The sequence below is a fragment of the Bacillus rossius genome, chromosome 2 (genome assembly GCF_032445375.1).
Source record: "Bacillus rossius redtenbacheri isolate Brsri chromosome 2, Brsri_v3, whole genome shotgun sequence".
Lineage (NCBI taxonomy): Eukaryota > Metazoa > Arthropoda > Insecta > Phasmatodea > Bacillidae > Bacillus > Bacillus rossius.
Window position 1 is genome coordinate 28006240 of NC_086331.1, and position 19457 is coordinate 28025696.

At 34.0% G+C, this 19457-nt stretch overlaps 1 protein-coding gene across 1 annotated transcript in view; it reads left to right on the top strand.

Annotated features, from left to right (window-relative positions):
- The first annotated feature begins 1403 nt into the window (after positions 1–1403).
- Positions 1404–19457, top strand: part of LOC134529200 (solute carrier family 25 member 3-like) — a 41988-nt gene continuing 23934 nt past the window's right edge. The window contains exons 1-4 of the mRNA XM_063363049.1: positions 1404–1510; positions 1591–1754; positions 7049–7209; positions 10066–10140. Coding sequence (XP_063219119.1) covers positions 1610–1754; positions 7049–7209; positions 10066–10140 — 381 coding nt within the window. The 5' untranslated portion in view covers positions 1404–1510; positions 1591–1609. The remainder of the gene's footprint in view (positions 1511–1590; positions 1755–7048; positions 7210–10065; positions 10141–19457) is intronic.

Consider the following 19457-nt stretch of genomic DNA (forward strand, 5'->3'; position numbering starts at 1 on the left):
TTTTACGGTGTAGAGCCTATCCCAGCCCCGTAAACGTGAACTCCCTGCACAAGGCATTACACGGGGCAGTGCAGCATACAGTGCGGGCCGACTCCCGCAATCACTGACTTTTGGTTAATCGCCGAAGTGCACAGGCACCGGCCACAGCGACTTAAAGACTTTTAACGAATTTCATAGCGAGCCGCGGTCCACACAGGTGGGCCCGGACGTCGCTGTTCGCAAGTTACGGGATTGGCCGACTTCAATCGAACTCCTCCCCTCAACATCGACTGGCATGAGGACTTAATATTAGTGACGGCGCATCAGAGCGCCCAGTGTCAACCTAGTGTAATTTGTGTAGGGAAAATTAGTGTCCATAGTGTATCTCTAACTGCAAGTGCAACTACCGATTTCAATTAAACGTCCACTCCGCACACTCCGTGAGCGACGTGTATACGACAGTGCAAACCAGACTCGTGTATGTTATTTTGACAACTTCCCCAACCCAGTTAGAGATCAGCGTGCTATGCTGTGTAGGGCCAGTAGTGTATCAATAACCAAGGATCCCTCACACCACGACCACCGCCGCCGTTCCTAGCGGGCCATGCAGGGGCATTCGCACCCAACGACCCATCTCGTGGTTAGCCACAGAGTCAGCCTGGCGCCCTCCCGGACACAATTTCAGTAAAAAAAACAGCCTTCTCGCTAGGAACTACGCCGGATCTTAAACACGAGAACCCAGACGACGGCAAGGCTTATTATGATTATCGAGCATCGCGTCGTGTGCAGGGATTATTTGTATGTTCAGTAAACAACTATGGACTTTGCTACTGTGATTTAATTGTGGCATGAATTGAGGCCAGGCAATCGTGTCCAGTTTAGTGTTAATTATTACCGAGCATTGGCAGTCTAGACTTATGCACCACTCAAAGCCCCTCCTCGTCACGTTGGAAGTATCCATCCCTGATATTTCCACTTCATGGTGTTCTGGCATAAGGTTGTGAATGGCTTTTCACCAAATCTCCACTTGGCGCATATTCCAATCATTATTTACTCATTTCCAACTAACCCACAGTATTCCATTCCCTTCCATATCGGTCCAAAGGCGGTGGTGCGATAGATACAAGCAGTCACCTGATATTTCTACTTTTCTATTGTTCCAGGCAATCTGATTGCTTAATTAATTTATCAGAAAATGTGAAAAAAAAAATGTATCAGTTCCCTGTACAGCCGAGATTATTAGTCTTTTTTATAATTTACAAAATATTATTTTCTGAACATTATTTACTCTGAGATTTACTCTCTAGTCAACTGAAATCCAGATGATTTTATATCAATTTGTGTGGTAGCGTGAATTTTTTAATGCTTTTCTAAGTCAGTGCGAAAAAAATTTTCTGTGAGAGTTATATTCATTTTTATTGTTTTAATTAAATTCATTATATATTTATTCAGTATAGTTTTGAACCAACATTGAGTAACTTCCTCTTTCTTTTATTTATAGGTATATCATCTGTGAAAGTTGATAGGCTCTGTGAGTAAAAAATCTTCTCATATTAGTGTAGTATTTAAAATTGGAGTTTATTTGTAATATTTATTTGACGACTTTTCCAGGCATCATTCCATTACAAAAATGTGGCAGTCGCTTTGGGAATCGTCGAAAAATAATCCATTTGGTTCACCAATTAGTACAGCGCTGTGTGAAGGACAACCACCAAACGACATATCGTTACCTCAAATTAGAACTTTTGCTGCAGCTAGTGCTGTTTCATCAGAAGGTTGGTTGGTGCTCTGCAACGGCAATCACAGCATTTAATATTACTGATACCATTCTTGTGTAAGAGTTCTACCTGGTGTTCAGGCCTCTTCTGATTAAAATGTGCATGATTTTCTTGTGTTGTAAGTTTATTTCGCCAAGAAGCATTTTGTAGTAATATTTTTACAGCCATTTTTGTGTAAAAAAAAATCATAAACCGGTAAATATGTATTGTACGGATTAGCGCCAAAAAAAAATCGTACAAATATGAAATAACTTTCATTATATGCTATCTTACGTCCTCTTTTCAGAACCGCCTGCGGAGATAAAAAATTCCAATTACTTTTGGAGATATCAAATTTTTTAATATTCATTTTTTGGCGATTTTTTTAAACAAAAATTTTAAAAATCCGAAAATACCTTTATTCTGTGCTCTTTAACTTCCTCTTTTCATTAAACCCGGCGGAGATCAGAAATTCCAAATACTTTAGGAGATATGGAATTTTTTTATTTTCATGTTGTGCACTGATGCGGCGTTAAGCGGGAAGCCTACGATTCACACATCCTTCTGGACATACCCGAATACTCACGTTGGCAAGCCTTCTTTTCTTAAAATTAGCAAGAAGTAATTAAAAATACTTGAAAACATTGTGGATGGTTGGTTATATTAGGTAAGTATAGCTACATTAAAAAAACTGTAAAATCATTTTATGGTTGCTTAGCAGATAACTTTTTAATATGTAGCTATCCAGCGCTAGGAAACCGTTTACATGATTTCACAGTATTTTTAATGTAGCTATCCTAACAAAATCAACCATCCATAATGTTTTGAAGTATTTATAATGTAGCTAACATAACCTAATTGACCATTAGTTTTCATGAGTTGCATATTTATTTACAATAAAAAAATAAAAAAAAACCGAAGATGCACGATCGGGCATTTGTCTCGTCTGTTGAAAGAAGGCTTGCCAACGTGAGTATTCGGGTATGTCCAGAAAGATGAGTGAATCATAGGCTTCCCGCGTTTCACCATTGTTGCTTGTTTACAAGTATGATTTTTTTTTTTTTCGCGACGTAGTTGAACGACTACATCACATAAAAAGAAAATTACGTGAGTTCCTACTGTTCATCCTTTTTCCCGGTTTGTTAGGTCAGGTCAGCTACATTATAAATACTTTAAAACTAAACAACCATTAAAATTAATTTTTATTATTTTTAATGTCCGTTCAGTTTCAAAGTATTTATACTGTAGCTGACCTGACCTAATCTACCTTTGTCCCGTTTTGTTAGGTCAGGTCAGTTACATTATAAATACTTAAAACTATACAAGTAAAATTAATTGATATTATTTTTAATTTCCGTTTATTTTGAAGTATTTATCATGTAACTAACCTTACTTAATGGAAAATTTCTGTTATTTAGGCATTCACGCACACACGGCAAAATATAAAATGGCGTCTGTTGAATGATTACATAGGGCTTGTATTGCAAAATAAGAACGGCGATATCTCCAAAAGTAATTGGAATTTTTAATCTCCGCAGGCGGTTTTGAAAAGAGGACGTAAAAGAGCATATAATGAAAGTTATTTCATATTTGTACGATTTTTTTTTGGCGCTTATCCGTACAATACATATTTACCGAATTAATTATGATCATAAGTTGAATATGAAAGAAAAAATTCCTTTTGAGAACATTTTTTTTTTTATTGTGATAGTGTAGTTTTAGTTTGGCTAGGATCTTTCGACGTATTAAATAAAAACAGTACGCTGCATGTACCACAGGATCAATATATACCTACCTGATCATGCCATCAGGATTAAGGGATAAACTTGGATATGTGATACAAAACAATTACCTTCTTGATACTAGCTGCAATTTGATCCTGTGGTTCTCCAGAGAGCCTTAGGAATATGGTTTAGATGTGGCTGTTTTCAAAAAGACTGGAATTTTTTAATGTCTGTACATTACGGCCGGGACCAAGACTTGTTTACTATTGTAATTGGTTTTCCATTTCAAGTGAATATGAAAGTATATTGAGCAAAATTCACTTGAAATGGAAAACCAATTAAGGTGGAAAATAGTTTCGACCCCAGCTGTAACGTCTGACATTAAAAGCACCTACATTCCTACGGATTCTGGAGAACCACAGAATCATGTTGCAGCTAGTATAAAAAATCAGTAGGATGGTAACAACGGGATCAGGGATCTCTTCTTGAAAAGTCTAGGCTACGCCATTGAAGCACAACATGGAGGCAGCTGTGTCACTGCACAGACTATCTAATTTAACCTATAAAAGGTAGTTTCCTATCATAATCCTGTAGGGATTTCCAAACTGTTTTCACAGTAAATAGGGGGATGTAGTGTTCAAAACACAATTTTTGGAATTCTATTTTTTTTTTACGGAAGGACGAAACTCGTATATTTTATTGTTGCTCAGTTATCTTAGTAAAGGATTATATTTTAATTCCCTCTAGATTCTGAAATAGGTACATTATGTTGAGAAGATAATTTTCTTAGGTAAATATGTAGTGTACGGATTAGCGCCAAAAAAAATTGTACAAATATAAAATAACTCTCATTATATGCTCTTTTACGTCCTCTTTTCATAACCGCCTGCGGAGATAAGAAATTCCAATTACTTTTGGAGATACCGCCGTTCTTATTTTGCAATACAAGCCCTATGTAATCATTCAACAGACGCCATTTTATATTTTGCCGTGTGTGCGTGAATGCCTAGATAACAGAAATTTTCCATTAGGTAAGGTTAGTTACATTATAAATACTTCAAAATAAACGGAAATTAAAAATAATATCAATTAATTTTACTTGTATAGTTTTAAGTATTTATAATGTAACTGACCTGACCTAACATAACGGGACAAAGTTAGATTAGGTCAGGTCAGCTACAGTATAAATACTTTGAAACTGAACGGACATTAAAAATAATAAAAATTAATTTTAATGGTTGTTTAGTTTTAAAGTATTTATAATGTAGCTGACCTGACCTAACAAACCGGGACAAAGGATGAACAGTAGGAACTCACGTAATTTTCTTTTTACGTGATGTAGTCGTTCAACTACGTTGCGAAAAAAAAAATCATACTTGTAAACAAGCAACAATGGTGAATGCGGGAAGCCTACAATTCACTCATCCTTCTGGACATACTCGAATACTCATGTTGGCAAGCCTTCTTTCAACAGACGAGAGGCATACGCCCGATCGATCATCTTCAGTTTTTTTAATTTTTTTATTGTAAATAAATATACAACTCATGAAAACTAATGGTCAATTAGGTTATGTTAGCTACATTATAAATACTTTAAAACATTGTGGGTGGTTGATTTGGTTAGGATAGCTACATTAAAAATACTGTGAAATCATGTAAACGGTTTCCTAGCGCTGGATAGCTACATATTAAAAAGTTATTTGCTAAGCAACCTTAAAATGATTTTACAGTTTTTTTAATGTAGCTATACTTACCTAATATAACAACCAACCACCCACAATGTTTTAAAGTATTTCTAATTACTTCTTGCTAATTTTAAGAAAAGAAGGCTTGCCAACGTGAGTATTCGGGTATGTCCAGAAGGATGGGTGAATCGTAGTCTTCCCGTTGAATGCCGCATCAGTGCACAGCATGAAAATTAAAAAAATTCCATATCTCCTAAAGTGTTTGGAATTTCTGATCTCCGCCGGGTTTAATGAAAAGAGGAAGTTAAAGAGCACAGAATAAAGGTATTTTCGGAATTTTAAACTTTTTTTTAACAAATATTGCCCAAATATGAAAATTTAAAAATTCGATATCTCCTAAAGTATTTGGAATTTCTTATCTCCGCAGGCGGTTATGAAAAGAGGACGTAAAAGAGCATATAATGAAAGTTATTTTATATTTGTACGATTTTTTTTGGAGCTAATCCGTACACTACATATTTACCTTTTTTTACGTTGCTGCTTTTCCGTGAATGATTTATTAAATTCCAAGAACCCTTTTTTTTTTAACAATAAAGACGTTCCTATGTTTACCCTGTAAACTGTGTTTCTAGATTCAGACTGGTGTTGGAAAAATACTCGTTTATAGGTTACATTACAATACCTGTACATTGATACTGCCACTGTCATTTATTGTTTCCCCATGTGGGTCTGTTTATGAGAACTAGTCAATATAGGTAGTACAATAATAATAAAAGTGTTAATATTACGAGTATATTGAAATTAGGTAATTATAGGATGTTGCGGCTTTTTAGAATGGAAAGAAAGATCTGAAAACATGGTTTTCACACACTACACACATCCCTAAATTTACTCCAAAAGGGATGGTTTTGTAATTCCTACTAGTTTGTGAAATAAATATATAATTTTGTATTTTACATTGCAATACATGTGCTTTTACGCTCCTGCTGCCATTCATTGTTTACCTGCGATAAATTGGCATAAATTTTTTCCATGTACTAGAAACGTTCTTGAATAAACCTGAAAGATAGGTTTCTTAATTCCTACTGGTTTGTGAAAAAATAACAGTTTACAGATTACATTACAATACCTATGTATTCACGTTATTGCCGACATTCATTGTTTACCCGTGTTTTTATTTATTTAATTTTTTGAGAACGTTAGTTGATGTAGATGTAATAAGGAATCTTTTTTTTAAAATAACTACTGCATTGCAATTGTAAGGAATATGTAATGCTTATATTTCATTTTTGTTGTTTTATTAGAATAAGTAATTGTATTACGAAATGTTTGTTTTGTTGTATTGCATTTAAAGTACGTACTATTTTGAGTTAACGTAATGAACAAGTCTATTGGGAGCACTTGTTTTACAGGGTTTCTATAGTAGGTATAAGGTCACAGAATTCATATCAAAAAGTTTTGACTTTGTTCAAATTTAATTGCTATAGCAACTTGGTTTGATTGTTTTATACTAATATTAAAAATAAATATTGCGAACATATGTAACTAAAAATTAAAAAAAGACGTTCATTGAATGATTCTTTCACTGGGGAAGATGGATTGAAAAAATAATTGTTAGCTGGCATATATCCAAAATAATGTTTAAATCAGCAAGGAAAGTTGCATTGAATTGGTCTGCAGACTGCTAACTTAAGCAACAAATATCACAGCTACTTATTCTTTGTAAAGAATTACGGCATATTATAGTGGGTATAATTTGTTAATGTAAAAACAATGAACATAAAATAATTTGTGTTTGTTTGTATGGTATAATATTCTGGCCTGAATGTCTGGGACTACTTATAATATACTTTAAACTAAAAAATGTTATTGTGTTTTGTTTGTTTGTTTTTTTTACTTGCAGATAGCTGTGAATTTGGATCGACTAAATACTTTCTCCTGTGTGGGCTGGGAGGTATTTTGTCATGTGGTATTACCCACACGCTAGTCGTACCACTGGACCTTGTCAAGTGTCGCATTCAGGTGGATCCTCTAAAATACAAGTCCGTTTTTAATGGTTTCCGGGTGAGTGTTACATTGTGAGATATTTACTTCTGTTATTTTGTGTGGAAGGTTTCGGTTTACATAAGTTACATCTTTGAACAAGTACATCAAGTTGCAGAGTATACTATACTTGAAATTGCAGCTACTCATAAAATGTAGATGGATACTTGTTTCTCAAAACTGTCCGTTGATATTCATTTTAAATTTTGTTCTTTTAACCATAACTCTTAATAAAGTTACCAGCTAGGTATGTGTTTAGGATGTTTTCTCATATTTTATGGCACTGCTTATGTGATTTATTTAGGCTGTAGTGTGCTTTTGAGATAGAGTGAAATTTCTTAATCCAATTTGTTCAGGACCACAGCGATTTTGCTGGATTATCAAGTGTCAATATAATTAATGGGAATATCAAAGAAAAATTATTATTCCGTACAGTGCTATTTAAAACAAGTTGTAGTAAGCTGATCTACAGAAAGAAAATCTACAGATGAGCATTACTGTTTTGAAATGTCTCCGGTATTTACGTTTTGTCCGTGATTCAGATATCTTCAAAAAATCGCTACGAAAATGGAACAAGCTAGAAAAGGGTACATACTGTACTGAAATGAAAACCAACAGTAAGGATAAACTTTTAGCCAACTAAAAATGGCTGCAGCTCAGTTATGTGGTGTGGTGGCCAAGGTGAACAGCTGGAATCCACCCCAAAAAATGGAATGCAGACTTCTTGCTTTGTGCTCAGCTATAATACAGAATGTGCCAAACTCTAAAAGCCAGATTGAAAACCTTTCACTGTAGTTACCTACTACTAGACCATTTAGTTGTCCAAGAACAAAAAAGGAATTAGTCATACTGTCTTGTGAACAGTATTTAAAAAATTAAGTAGGCCGCCTCCTTAGCCACCAAATATTCTGCATGACTTCTGTTGAATTCTAATCAATAAAACTGATTAGTGTCTTATTACAAAAGTCATTTAAGATAACTTTGTGTGTGTTTCTCTAATTTTTTTTTTTTAATCTTTCCAAATTCATTTTTCTCACAGTGAACCTGGGTAAACAAAAGTAATTTTTCTGAAGAATTTTAAATATTAATATTTTGGTTCTTAAATTTGGAATAGGGATGTGAATTACATGCTCGTCTTTGCTATTATGGTGGTTGAAAACATGAAAAATGCTTCAACCGGAGACGTTCGCTAAAATTGAGAGCGTAGTTGAAATTTTTCAGTTAAAAAAGTTGTCAGATTTACTTACCACAATACACTGCATAATTAATGTGTCAATTAAGTATTCTTCATAAATAAGTGCATTTTAAAAAGTTTTTGCATTGTGTTATAAGCTCTTTATTGAAACCAAAATATGTGCGGTCTATGTATGTATGGTGCATGTGTCCTGAGGTCAGTACAAAAATGTATCACATTTTATTTACCTCTAATATAACTTATCAAATGTTTACTCAGCATTTTCTTCACCAAGGGAATTGAAAATGGAAAAGTTCTAAAAGAAACCAACTTTGTAGAATTATTTTTCAAATATTATATATTTTTAAAGATTGAAACATTTAGGCATATTGAAAAAGTATTTTGGCACACAATACACTTGTGATGGCAATAAATAGTTTGGAACTGTGACAGAAATGTTATATGTTTATCATGATAAACTGTTGTATTTAATTTTATCACAGATTCAGTTTCTATGGGTGACCATTTAAATTACTTTTCACACTTTCTTGTCCTGACTTATACATGAAATGAGATCCTAAGATAGCGAAGCTTGATTGAATTCATGCATGGAATAAATGAGACTACCCCAAGAAAACCCACCATCTAACTCATTTCCAACAAAGTGAAAATTCCAATACAATCTGTTGAAACTAAATCCAGATTGTATAGTGGTAGGTGAGTATTCGGATCACCACACTATTGTTGCTCCTGACATTCAGACGTATTCATTAATTAGCACACTATAAAACTTCTTTATGTAAATAAAAGATTGATTCACTATTCATACTAATACAGTGTAAACTCTTTATAACGTCACTCGATTTAACGACAAACTCCTTAAAATGTCGAAATTGCTTGACTTTGGTTTACCTTGTTTTCTATACAATAATACACACTATATAGCATCACGCTCGCTATATTTAACAACAATATGGCATTATAAATCATTAAGCAGTACTTTTTAAGTTTCCAAAGTTGATAATAACTGCAGCTGTGTACATTCTTTTGTTTGCTGTTTTGTTGTTGTATTATCTAGCACGTGTTTACTTCGACTGACGTACCGGAGATTCTAAGAAATTTTGTCTTTTGTTTTTGTATGATGGACTTGCACATGTTTACCTCGGTCACTAGACTTTTGCCAAGTTGTTACACGTTATCATTTTTGCAGTTGCTTACAGACTTTCCGACTGTAAACATGGCGAATAAACTAAAATCTTTGTGTATTGACGAAAAAGTTTTATCAAGCACTTGATGCAGCGAAACTATTATAAAAATACTTTTATATAATCAAGGTGATCCGGCAGTATCTCATGATATCATTAAAATACATAAGAAAATAGAATTAAAATATTGGAGCAGCAAAAAACATCAAAGATAACAGACTATATGCAATAAGTGTTATTTGTATGAATATTAATGTTTGTGTGTAAAATGTGTACTATATTAGTAAATACATATTATTATAGAATAGTAAATTGAATTTTTTTTTCTCCATTTAACGACCACTCTCTATAATGCTGAAAAATGCTCAGTCCGTATATAGAGTTTACACTATCTCAAATATTTTATTAAATTCATTAACTTAGTTTTCTTCATATCTAGGCCTAATTAAAAAGAATGTTTGTCGCTAACCATTGTCTAATGAACATACTTTTTTTCAGGTTACCCTTCAAGAAGATGGTGTTAAAGGTTTGGCAAAAGGTTGGGCGCCGACATTCATTGGCTATTCTATGCAGGTAATAATTTAGTAACATTTTAAATATGCTTTCAGTTTATTATAAACATGATATTACATGGTTCGGTATACTGCCGGTGTTCTCCATCAGGAAAAAAAAGAAAAAGAAAGTTTTTCTAGTGCTCGCAACAATTATTGGTGCATGTCAGGTTTCTGCTGATGCCATCATTTGAAAGTGTAGAAAGGCAGGGTTAGTCTGTGTCATTTTCAAGGTGTTGGGAATACCAAATAACCATAATTTATTACAGTCTGCAACTTTTGCATTGATTGGTTGGTGTGAGCATTAGTGAAAATTGGCTGCAGAAGAGAGAAAACATTTGAATCAACGTGGTGTCTTTAAAGTGAACAGTGGAATGTCGGTTAAAAGAAGAATATGCATAAGATTTATTGGTTGATATAAAATGATGTAGGCCTGCAAAATTTGTAGGAAGTACCAGCAGTTTAACACAATCATACGTTTCTGTTACTGAAAAGATGCACAAAAAAGATTAAACACCCTTTATGTTACTTGGTGTGACTAACACTTTCTGTCAGCTTATCAGTTCATCGTGGCGGGGTAGCACAATGCTGCAGTTTTTGAAGATTTACCAACAATTTCTTACACAGGTCACGCAGGGTCTAGATGGTATTTATTCATTGTTGGCTTAAGGTGAAATTGCCATGATAAATATTTAAATAGATGTTTTATTAATATCAAGGAATTGAAAGATTGAAAGAAAATGCGGTAAATCTGTATTGTACGGATTAGCGCCAAAAAAAATCGTACAAATATGAAATAACTTTCATTATATGCTATCTTACGTCCTCTTTTCAGAACCGCCTGCGGAGATAAAAAATTCCAATTACTTTTGGAGATATCGAATATTTTAATATTCAATTTTTGGCGATTTTTTAAAAAAAAAAATTTTAAAATCCGAAAATACCTTTATTCTGTGCTCTTTAACTTCCTCTTTTCATTAAACCCGGCGGAGATCAGAAATTCCAAATACTTTAGGAGATATGGAATTTTTTAATTTTCATGATGTGCACTGATGCGGCGTTTAGCGGGAAGCCTACGATTCACACATCCTTCTGGACATACCCGAATACTCACGTTGGCAAGCCTTCTTTTCTTAAAATTAGCAAGAAGTAATTAAAAATACTTGAAAACACTGTGGATGGTTGGTTATATTAGGTAAGTATAGCTACATTAAAAAAACTGTAAAATCATTTTATGGTTGCTTAGCAGATAACTTTTTAATATGTAGCTATCCAGCGCTAGGAAACCGTTTACATGATTTCACAGTATTTTTAATGTAGCTATCCTAACCAAATCAACCATCCACAATGTTTTGAAGTATTTATAATGTAGCTAACATAACCTAATTGACCATTAGTTTTCATGAGTTGCATATTTATTTACAATAAACAAAAAAAAAAACCGAAGATGCACGATCGGGCGTTTGCCTCTCGTCTGTTGAAAGAAGGCTTGCCAACGTGAGTATTCGGGTATGTCCAGAAAGATGAGTGAATCGTAGGCTTCCCGCGTTCACCATTGTTGCTTGTTTACAAGTATGTTTTTTTTTTGTTTTTTTTTCGCGACGTAGTTGAACGACTACATCAGGTAAAATGAAAATTACGTGAGTTCCTACTGTTCATCCTTTTTCCCGGTTTGTTAGGTCAGGTCAGCTACATTATAAATACTTTAAAACTAAACAACCATTAAAATTAATTTTTATTATTTTTAATGTCCGTTCAGTTTCAAAGTATTTATACTGTAGCTGACCTGACCTAATCTACCTTTGTCCCGTTTTGTTAGGTCAGGTCAGTTACATTATAAATACTTAAAACTATACAAGTAAAATTAATTGATATTATTTTTAATTTCCGTTTATTTTGAAGTATTTATCATGTAACTAACCTTACTTAATGGAAAATTTCTGTTATTTAGGCATTCACGCACACACGGCAAAATATAAAATGGCGTCTGTTGAATGATTACATAGGGCTTGTATTGCAAAATAAGAACGGCGATATCTCCAAAAGTAATTGGAATTTTTAATCTCCGCAGGCGGTTTTGAAAAGAGGACGTAAAAGAGCATATATTGAAAGTTATTTCATATTTGTACGATTTTTTTTGGCGCTAATCCGTACAATACAGATTTACCGAAAATGCTTGTTTAGAGATTTTAGTTAATTTGTAAGTGTAAAATGGTTATAAAAATAAGATATTTAGTTTATTTTTTATCAGTGTAAATATTACATGTTCCTTGAGTATTAATTAATACTTGATACAGTTATTCCATAAAACAGAAACTAATTTTTTATTTTTAGTATTTAACTTCTTACGTCTAATAAGATGTATACAATTAGCTATATTTTATTTCATCTAGGTTAAAATATATTATATTAATTTAACGTAGTACTTGTGCCACATTGGCTGGACTTTGGAAGTGAAAGATATGTGTGATCCTCTTCCATAAGGAGAATAATTGTATTAAAGTAAATTAGAGCATAATGTTATAGGATTACTGTGTTATATTGCATAATTGTCTCACATTTAAAAAAAAAAATGTTAGGTAAAGTTATTCATAAAAACAAAACCCATTCATGGAAGGTAAGTTTATTTAAAAAGTGGCGTATACAAGAGCTCGTCAAACCATTTAAGTAAATTAATAAGTCATGCAACAAAAACCTTTCTTCAGCTTTAAATAGAAAAACAAAATCTGTGACCCGAATGCGAGCCTGAACTAATGCATAGCTATCGTCGTAGTACACACCACGAAAGAGTGCAGGCTAACAAATGTAGTTAACTTGGCACTCAACAGAGAGCGCACGTTGCATGCAATCGGCGAGATATCGATATTCAACTACCTGTGCGTGCGCTCTATACGGGAAGCAACATAACTAAACATGAATGATGCCAACTAGCGCAGCTACATTTTTATAAGCAGTACTCCGCGGCGACGCAGACGAATAGATAAATGTTATAGCGTTTAAAAAGTCTTTAAAAGAAAATTTACACATCAGACAACTTCATATTTACATTAATTAAATAAGTATGTGGTAATGTACGATTAAATTTTAGATTTCTACTTTAAAATAGGCCTACATAATTTTATACGGAAAAAATACCTACACAAAGCACTTGGAATCTAATAGCGGGACCTAAAACATCATGCGACGTTTACGCGAGATGTTTTTTTATCCAAATTTTGATGCCCTAAAATATTGGTGCGATGATTATGCAATTAAACAGGGTATATTTACCATTTTGATCCACATTACTCTGTAAATGCCAAAAATGCATTGAAACTGGTACTATTGCTACATGTACAGCCAAAACTCATGTTTTATTGTCACTAACAAAAAAAAATTGAAGCTTTATTTATTAAATATTGATCTATGTTATATTTAGAAGTTTACTAAGTCAAATTTATACTAAAATAAACATGTAAGTACTAATAACAAGACATGTATTTGTTACTCTATTTTATGGCACAAAGTGGTGTTATTTTTAGCTGAAAGTGGTTTCATTTTACCCAGTTATTTTGCACATTTACATCAGTTTTTACCCAAATATTTACATTTTTCCCCCCAAAATACCAATAGAATTATGCCATTTATAGAATACTACAGCTTATTGCTAGTACCAGCAGTATAAAGTAATGCAAGCGTGGCAAAATGATACCTACGTGTACTAGAATACAATTAAAACAAATGTCATAGCTGTTCATTTTGATTAGAGGTGGGACGATACCACATTTTCGATACTCGATTCTATATTGTTTTTTCAGTTCGATACTTTCGATACTCCAGGGAAAAATATTTTCCCATTATGTAACAATTATTACAAATAACATAAATTAGTTTTAAACTATATAAATTCCCTCTTTATTACAAAAATACAAACTGCAAACAAATTTAAAGACTTGAGTATAAAAATCGATATAAAAAATAGAAGTGAAATACATAATGAGAAACAGTGGCCTTACAAAATGTTATGAAGTCCTTTCTTGGAGGGGGAGAAAAGTCACCAAGCCTAAATTAGAAATTAAAAAAATTAGGCTATTGTAAAAAGAAAATCAGAAATTTTCGCTTGTTTGTTTTATTTTACAAACAACTTTATTCAACAGAACAATTTTCAATAAAATTTTAACTTGAGAAACGTAAATTACAAAACAATCCGATCGTAAGAAAACAACAAACAGGTATATTCAGTTCAAAGATATATGAATGCACAAAATAAGAGATCCGTGCCTTGGTAAAGCGCGTGCACCATTTTCATAATCATTGCTAGTTTGTGCCACTAGTCTCGCTTGGTGCTGGCCATAGATGCTACTAGCGAAGTGCACAGTCTTCCTGATACTATCCATATCTACGGTGTGATAGTTATTTTCTTACGTTTGCAAAGGTAAACAATGAACGTTTTTCAAAATAAAAGCATTAAAACGTAGTTTATCAGGAGGAATATAACAAATAATTTGTGAATTTTAGGAATTTTCCTCTTCGTAAAAACGTATGAAACGGGAAATTAATGATTTTATAAGTGTGTGTTCCGGGAAAGTAAACCATTGTAAATATAGTACTTTCGGCGGGACCAAAATTAATCTGCGTATGACACGGGAAAATTTATGAAACGGGAACGTATTATCGAGGTTCTACTGTAGTTGTATTTTGTACGATGGCGACTCAAAACTTAATTCAATACAAATGAACAAGCATTCCGGTATTGAAAAAATGTATCGAACTTACAGTTTCGATACTCGATACTTTGCGATACCTAGGCATGGTCGGGCAGAGAAATTTGACTTCGGGCGGGCTCGGGCGGGTAATTGTCCAAAATTTTCGGGCTCGGGCAATCTCGGTCGGGCATCAAAATCAGTTAATGAAATAAATTTTGAACATAAAATAGTCGTACTTAAGTTTGCATTGACAAACCTGAACTGTTTTTATTTATTTACTATACCGCACTGATATGAAAGTTAAACATTAAACTAAAAAATAGAGTGCATATTAATCTTGGAAATAAAGTGCTTATTAACTAAATTGTGTTTGGGTAGCTGCTTGAAGGTTCATTGTCACTGCTGATTGTTTGACCTACACTTCCACTGGTATCCATTTTGGTAAAATAATGACATGAATTAAATAGAAACAATTCACAACCACTTTCTGCAAATGCCACGCAACTACAATGTGTGTAATTAAAGTCAGCTTATAATCCTTCTCGCACACAGCAAGCAGCTCCACCGGCCTTGAACACTACGTTGTGACTATTGAGCAGTGAGCATCCGCCGTGCGTGCGTGCGTGCGTGCGTGCGAGATAGGCGGGCGACCAGCTGCATCGTTAGTCAGCCAGCGAGAGTAACGGTAAATGTTGACCTTGACCACTTCCGCTTGCTGCAGGGCTCGCTCCCACAAACACACTTGCTGACCGGGCACCTTCTTTATCTTATCTCTCACGCACACTCACTTCACCGGCTGGTGCCGGGACGGCGGCGGCGTGGCATGTTCCTGCAGCTGCCGCGCGTTCCAAAAAAAAGAAGCTTTGTTTACTTGCGCCGTGCGGTATTGTCGTTTTCCAAGGTGCCCGATATTTTCGGGCACTGAAATACCCGCCCGGAATTTCGGGTATACTATACCCGAAACACTGCCCGAAATTTCGGGTACCCGACCATCCCTAGCGATACCGTCAAGTATCGAAGGTATCGAGGTATCGAAGTATCGAAAATCCCATCACTAATTTTGATAAAGTATGTAAAATGTTACTTTTATTTGAGATTTTATTTTGGGGAAGGCAAATGTAGGTAACTATGAACGAAGGAACCAAATATTTAATTTTAAAGCTTTTTGAGTGTTACTCAGTTAAATATTAATCTTGTTACTGGCATCTTTGTGTTTTGGTGTCCATCGTCTTTCAGGGAACCAGTGCAAATTTAAAATGTGTGGCATTTGCTTTAGGGTAGAACTAATCTGAAGAAAGTGCAGTAATAAAATAAAATACCGAACTTCTGAAGTTGGCGGTATCGTAAACAACCAAGAAAATAAAAACAATAATAAATCATTTTCTTTCCTAATTTTATTTATTTCTTTAATGATATTTAAACTGTTCAACCTCTTTTAAAGGCCGAGTCACGATCACAAGCTAAATGAACACCAGCAAGTAGCACATCGCAATAATAGTGCAGGTTTCTTTCCTTTATATATGCTGGTAACAATATGTACTTTAGTTGCAATTATTTATAAATGTAGCAGAATTCTTAAAATGTAAACAAACAACATGAACACAATACACAAAATGAGAAAGTTCCATAGAACCATAGGTACTGTAGAAACCAAATGGTTGCTGATCTCATAAACTAAATACCACATAGAGAACTCAAAATAACAACCGAACTATTGTCTGTAGCTTTCAGCATCTGTCTGCTTGCATTCACTTACGTATTGAAACATATGATCTTTAAGGTAGGTGCCATGCTTTCAACATGATGCAGATGGTTAATAACCAAACTATAGCCACAAAAATAATTTATGCAAACATTTTTAATTGTTTGCATGCAATTTTGGGAACCACTTTATCATTGAAATTGACGTCAGTTAATTTTTTAACAAAATTTCACAATATTCCGAGTTTTTGGAAGTGAAATCTCATTATTTTAAAAAAGTGAAAAAATCATTTTTTCTAAAAAAAATCACAGTAATTCACGTGAAAATCACATCACAAATGTGATAATTGCATGTTCCTACTGGTAACATGAAAATATGTGAAATACGGACAGCAATTCTGTTAAGCTTGCAGCAACAGACAGTCATTTCTGTAATGTTTGTGAGTTAATGAAACATTTTTAACATGTATGTGTGTTCTGGTTAAAATAACACCACAGAAATAGTGATATGAATAATAAATGTCAGAATGCAAAGAAAGTGGACCACTACACCACATAGGTTTTGAAAGTATGGTCCCACATTCACCCCCTCCAAAAATCAGCTCATGTGTCCACCATTTATTAGTTGTAACAGTCCAGACGTGTGCCTGGCTAATGACAACAAAAGTTTCATAAATGATTTCTCTAGACTATTTATGAAAAAATAGAAACTCGCAAAAACGTTTATTGTTTTAATTCTTCCTGACAGAAAATTCACAAAGCATAGTGCCGGCCACTATCCGACCTAGACACTATATGATGTCCTCCTTCACAAACAAATGCCAAAACTGGTTGGTCACTAATAAAACAAATTTTTTCAAGTGGACCAAAATGTCAGATGAAAAACAGTTATTTGTTTCTGATAATACTTCCCGAGGTCACTGACGAATCATGGTACAACCATAGAACTTGGTTCTTGGAATTGCGACAAAAAGAATCGCGTTTGCCTTGTTAGCTTATGCAGACAACAATGGTAAATGAATTCTAAATAAATGTCCAAAATAAAGTTTTCCATATCAGCATAGCCCAGATCACAGCCCTGAAATTTACTTCACACTACATTAACTATAAAGTTTGATGAACTGCCGCTCGACACAACCTTTCAGTTCCATGACAAGCGAACTATTAGCGGACAACTTGGAGGAAGGTGGTCACGTGTTGCTAACAACCAATCACAAAACATCTTTAAAAATTAGCAATTCCTGGCTTAAGTTACAACACATGAAAAATATCTGCATACCTCTAATTCTCTCTCTTTCTCTCTCTTAACACATTGCAGTGTTGAATAGTCACACGAATGCATGATTAAAAATTTGCTCATGTCATTAATTTGCTCAAAATAAGTGTGATATTGTAATAAATGTATTTCCTAAAAGTAATTAATTATATTTGACTTGTATGGCTTATGTAATTAATATTTTACTTGGTATGAAGATGTAGTTATTTTCAAATTAAAGTTTGGTAAAAATTATTTTAAATATTGCATGTATTATAAATATGGCAACGTTAATTTGTGTTGTGCTTTAATAGTGTAGCAGAGACTGTTGTCGCTGAGAGATATCCTTGATCCTGATGTTGCCGCCCTACTGTTTTCTTGATACTAGCTGCAACTTGATCCTGTGGTTCTCCAGAGATCCTTAGGAATACAGCATAGCCGAAGCTGTTTTCAAAAAGGCAGGGATTTTGTCAGTACGTTACAGTCACGGCAAAGACCGTTTTCCACCCTAATTGGTTTTCTGTTCCAAGAGAATATAATTCAATGATTTTTGACTAATTTTTTTTTCTCTAAATTCCTATACAATTGCGAAACCAAGCAAATATTCTCAGGTACCGGGTACAGACGTAATTTGAGTATGTGTACCCGAATTGCATTATATCTGGCAACACTGGTTCAAAGTCCTAAGAAAAATTGAATGGTTTTTAATTTTTTCCTTACAAACACATTTGTATGCATTTTAACATGCATCTCTGTCTCAAGACAATATTGACATAATAGCAGCTGCATCATTAGCTTCCTCGTTTTCCTGTGAATTTAGATTCATAGGCTGAGTGCACACAAGCATTAAACCATGTCATTTTATAGTCTTGTGTGACTGGCGTGCTATTGGAGTTGACGAGGGTGTGAAACAAATGAAGGCGCTAGCAGTGGAGAAATCTGTGTGGACCATCGCATTTTCAAAAGTGCATAGCAGATTTTCAATAAATCTGACTGGGTACAGGCGTCGCCTTAAAGCGATGTTAGAAAGATGTGTGCATGTGTCACCCATGCTTCTACGCACCTGCTGGATACAGTCCATACTTTGTCACGTCCATTTAAGCCTAAGTAATTTTTTTGTGACTGAATAGTTTCTGTTCCCTATAACACTTGGATAATCTATAATGCCGGGGTAAGCTACGTCCTCCAATAGTGCATTTTACCACGAATCTATTTCATTTTTTTAAATATTTGTTGGAGCAATGTTTGGTCTTTGAATGTCAGTTTTTCATGAAAACAAAAATGTGTGTTTCAATAAACATTTTATTTTTTATTTTTAACATTTCTCAAAAGGAAAGCAAAATAGAGTGGATAAATACATCCAATAAAACTTTTAAAAAGTCATTGTGTTGTGGTCTCCACATGCTGCTCTTTTTTCCAACAATATTAGTGATTTGTTTAGTGTAGTTTGCTCAGCGATCAGTGTTGCTCTTGAAGCAGAAAACTTAGGTAAGTAATACTATTATAAATAAATTGTATTCTTGATTGTATATTACTAATACAATTCAAGCTTTATATAATCATACTCAATATACTGTGGATTTTAATGAACTGTGGGTAAGGATGTTGCTTTTGACAGAAAAATAAACACAAGTGGTAAGTAGACATTTTTAGCAGTACAGTCAAACCTCTATCTATCGTTTTTCAGGGGACCAACAA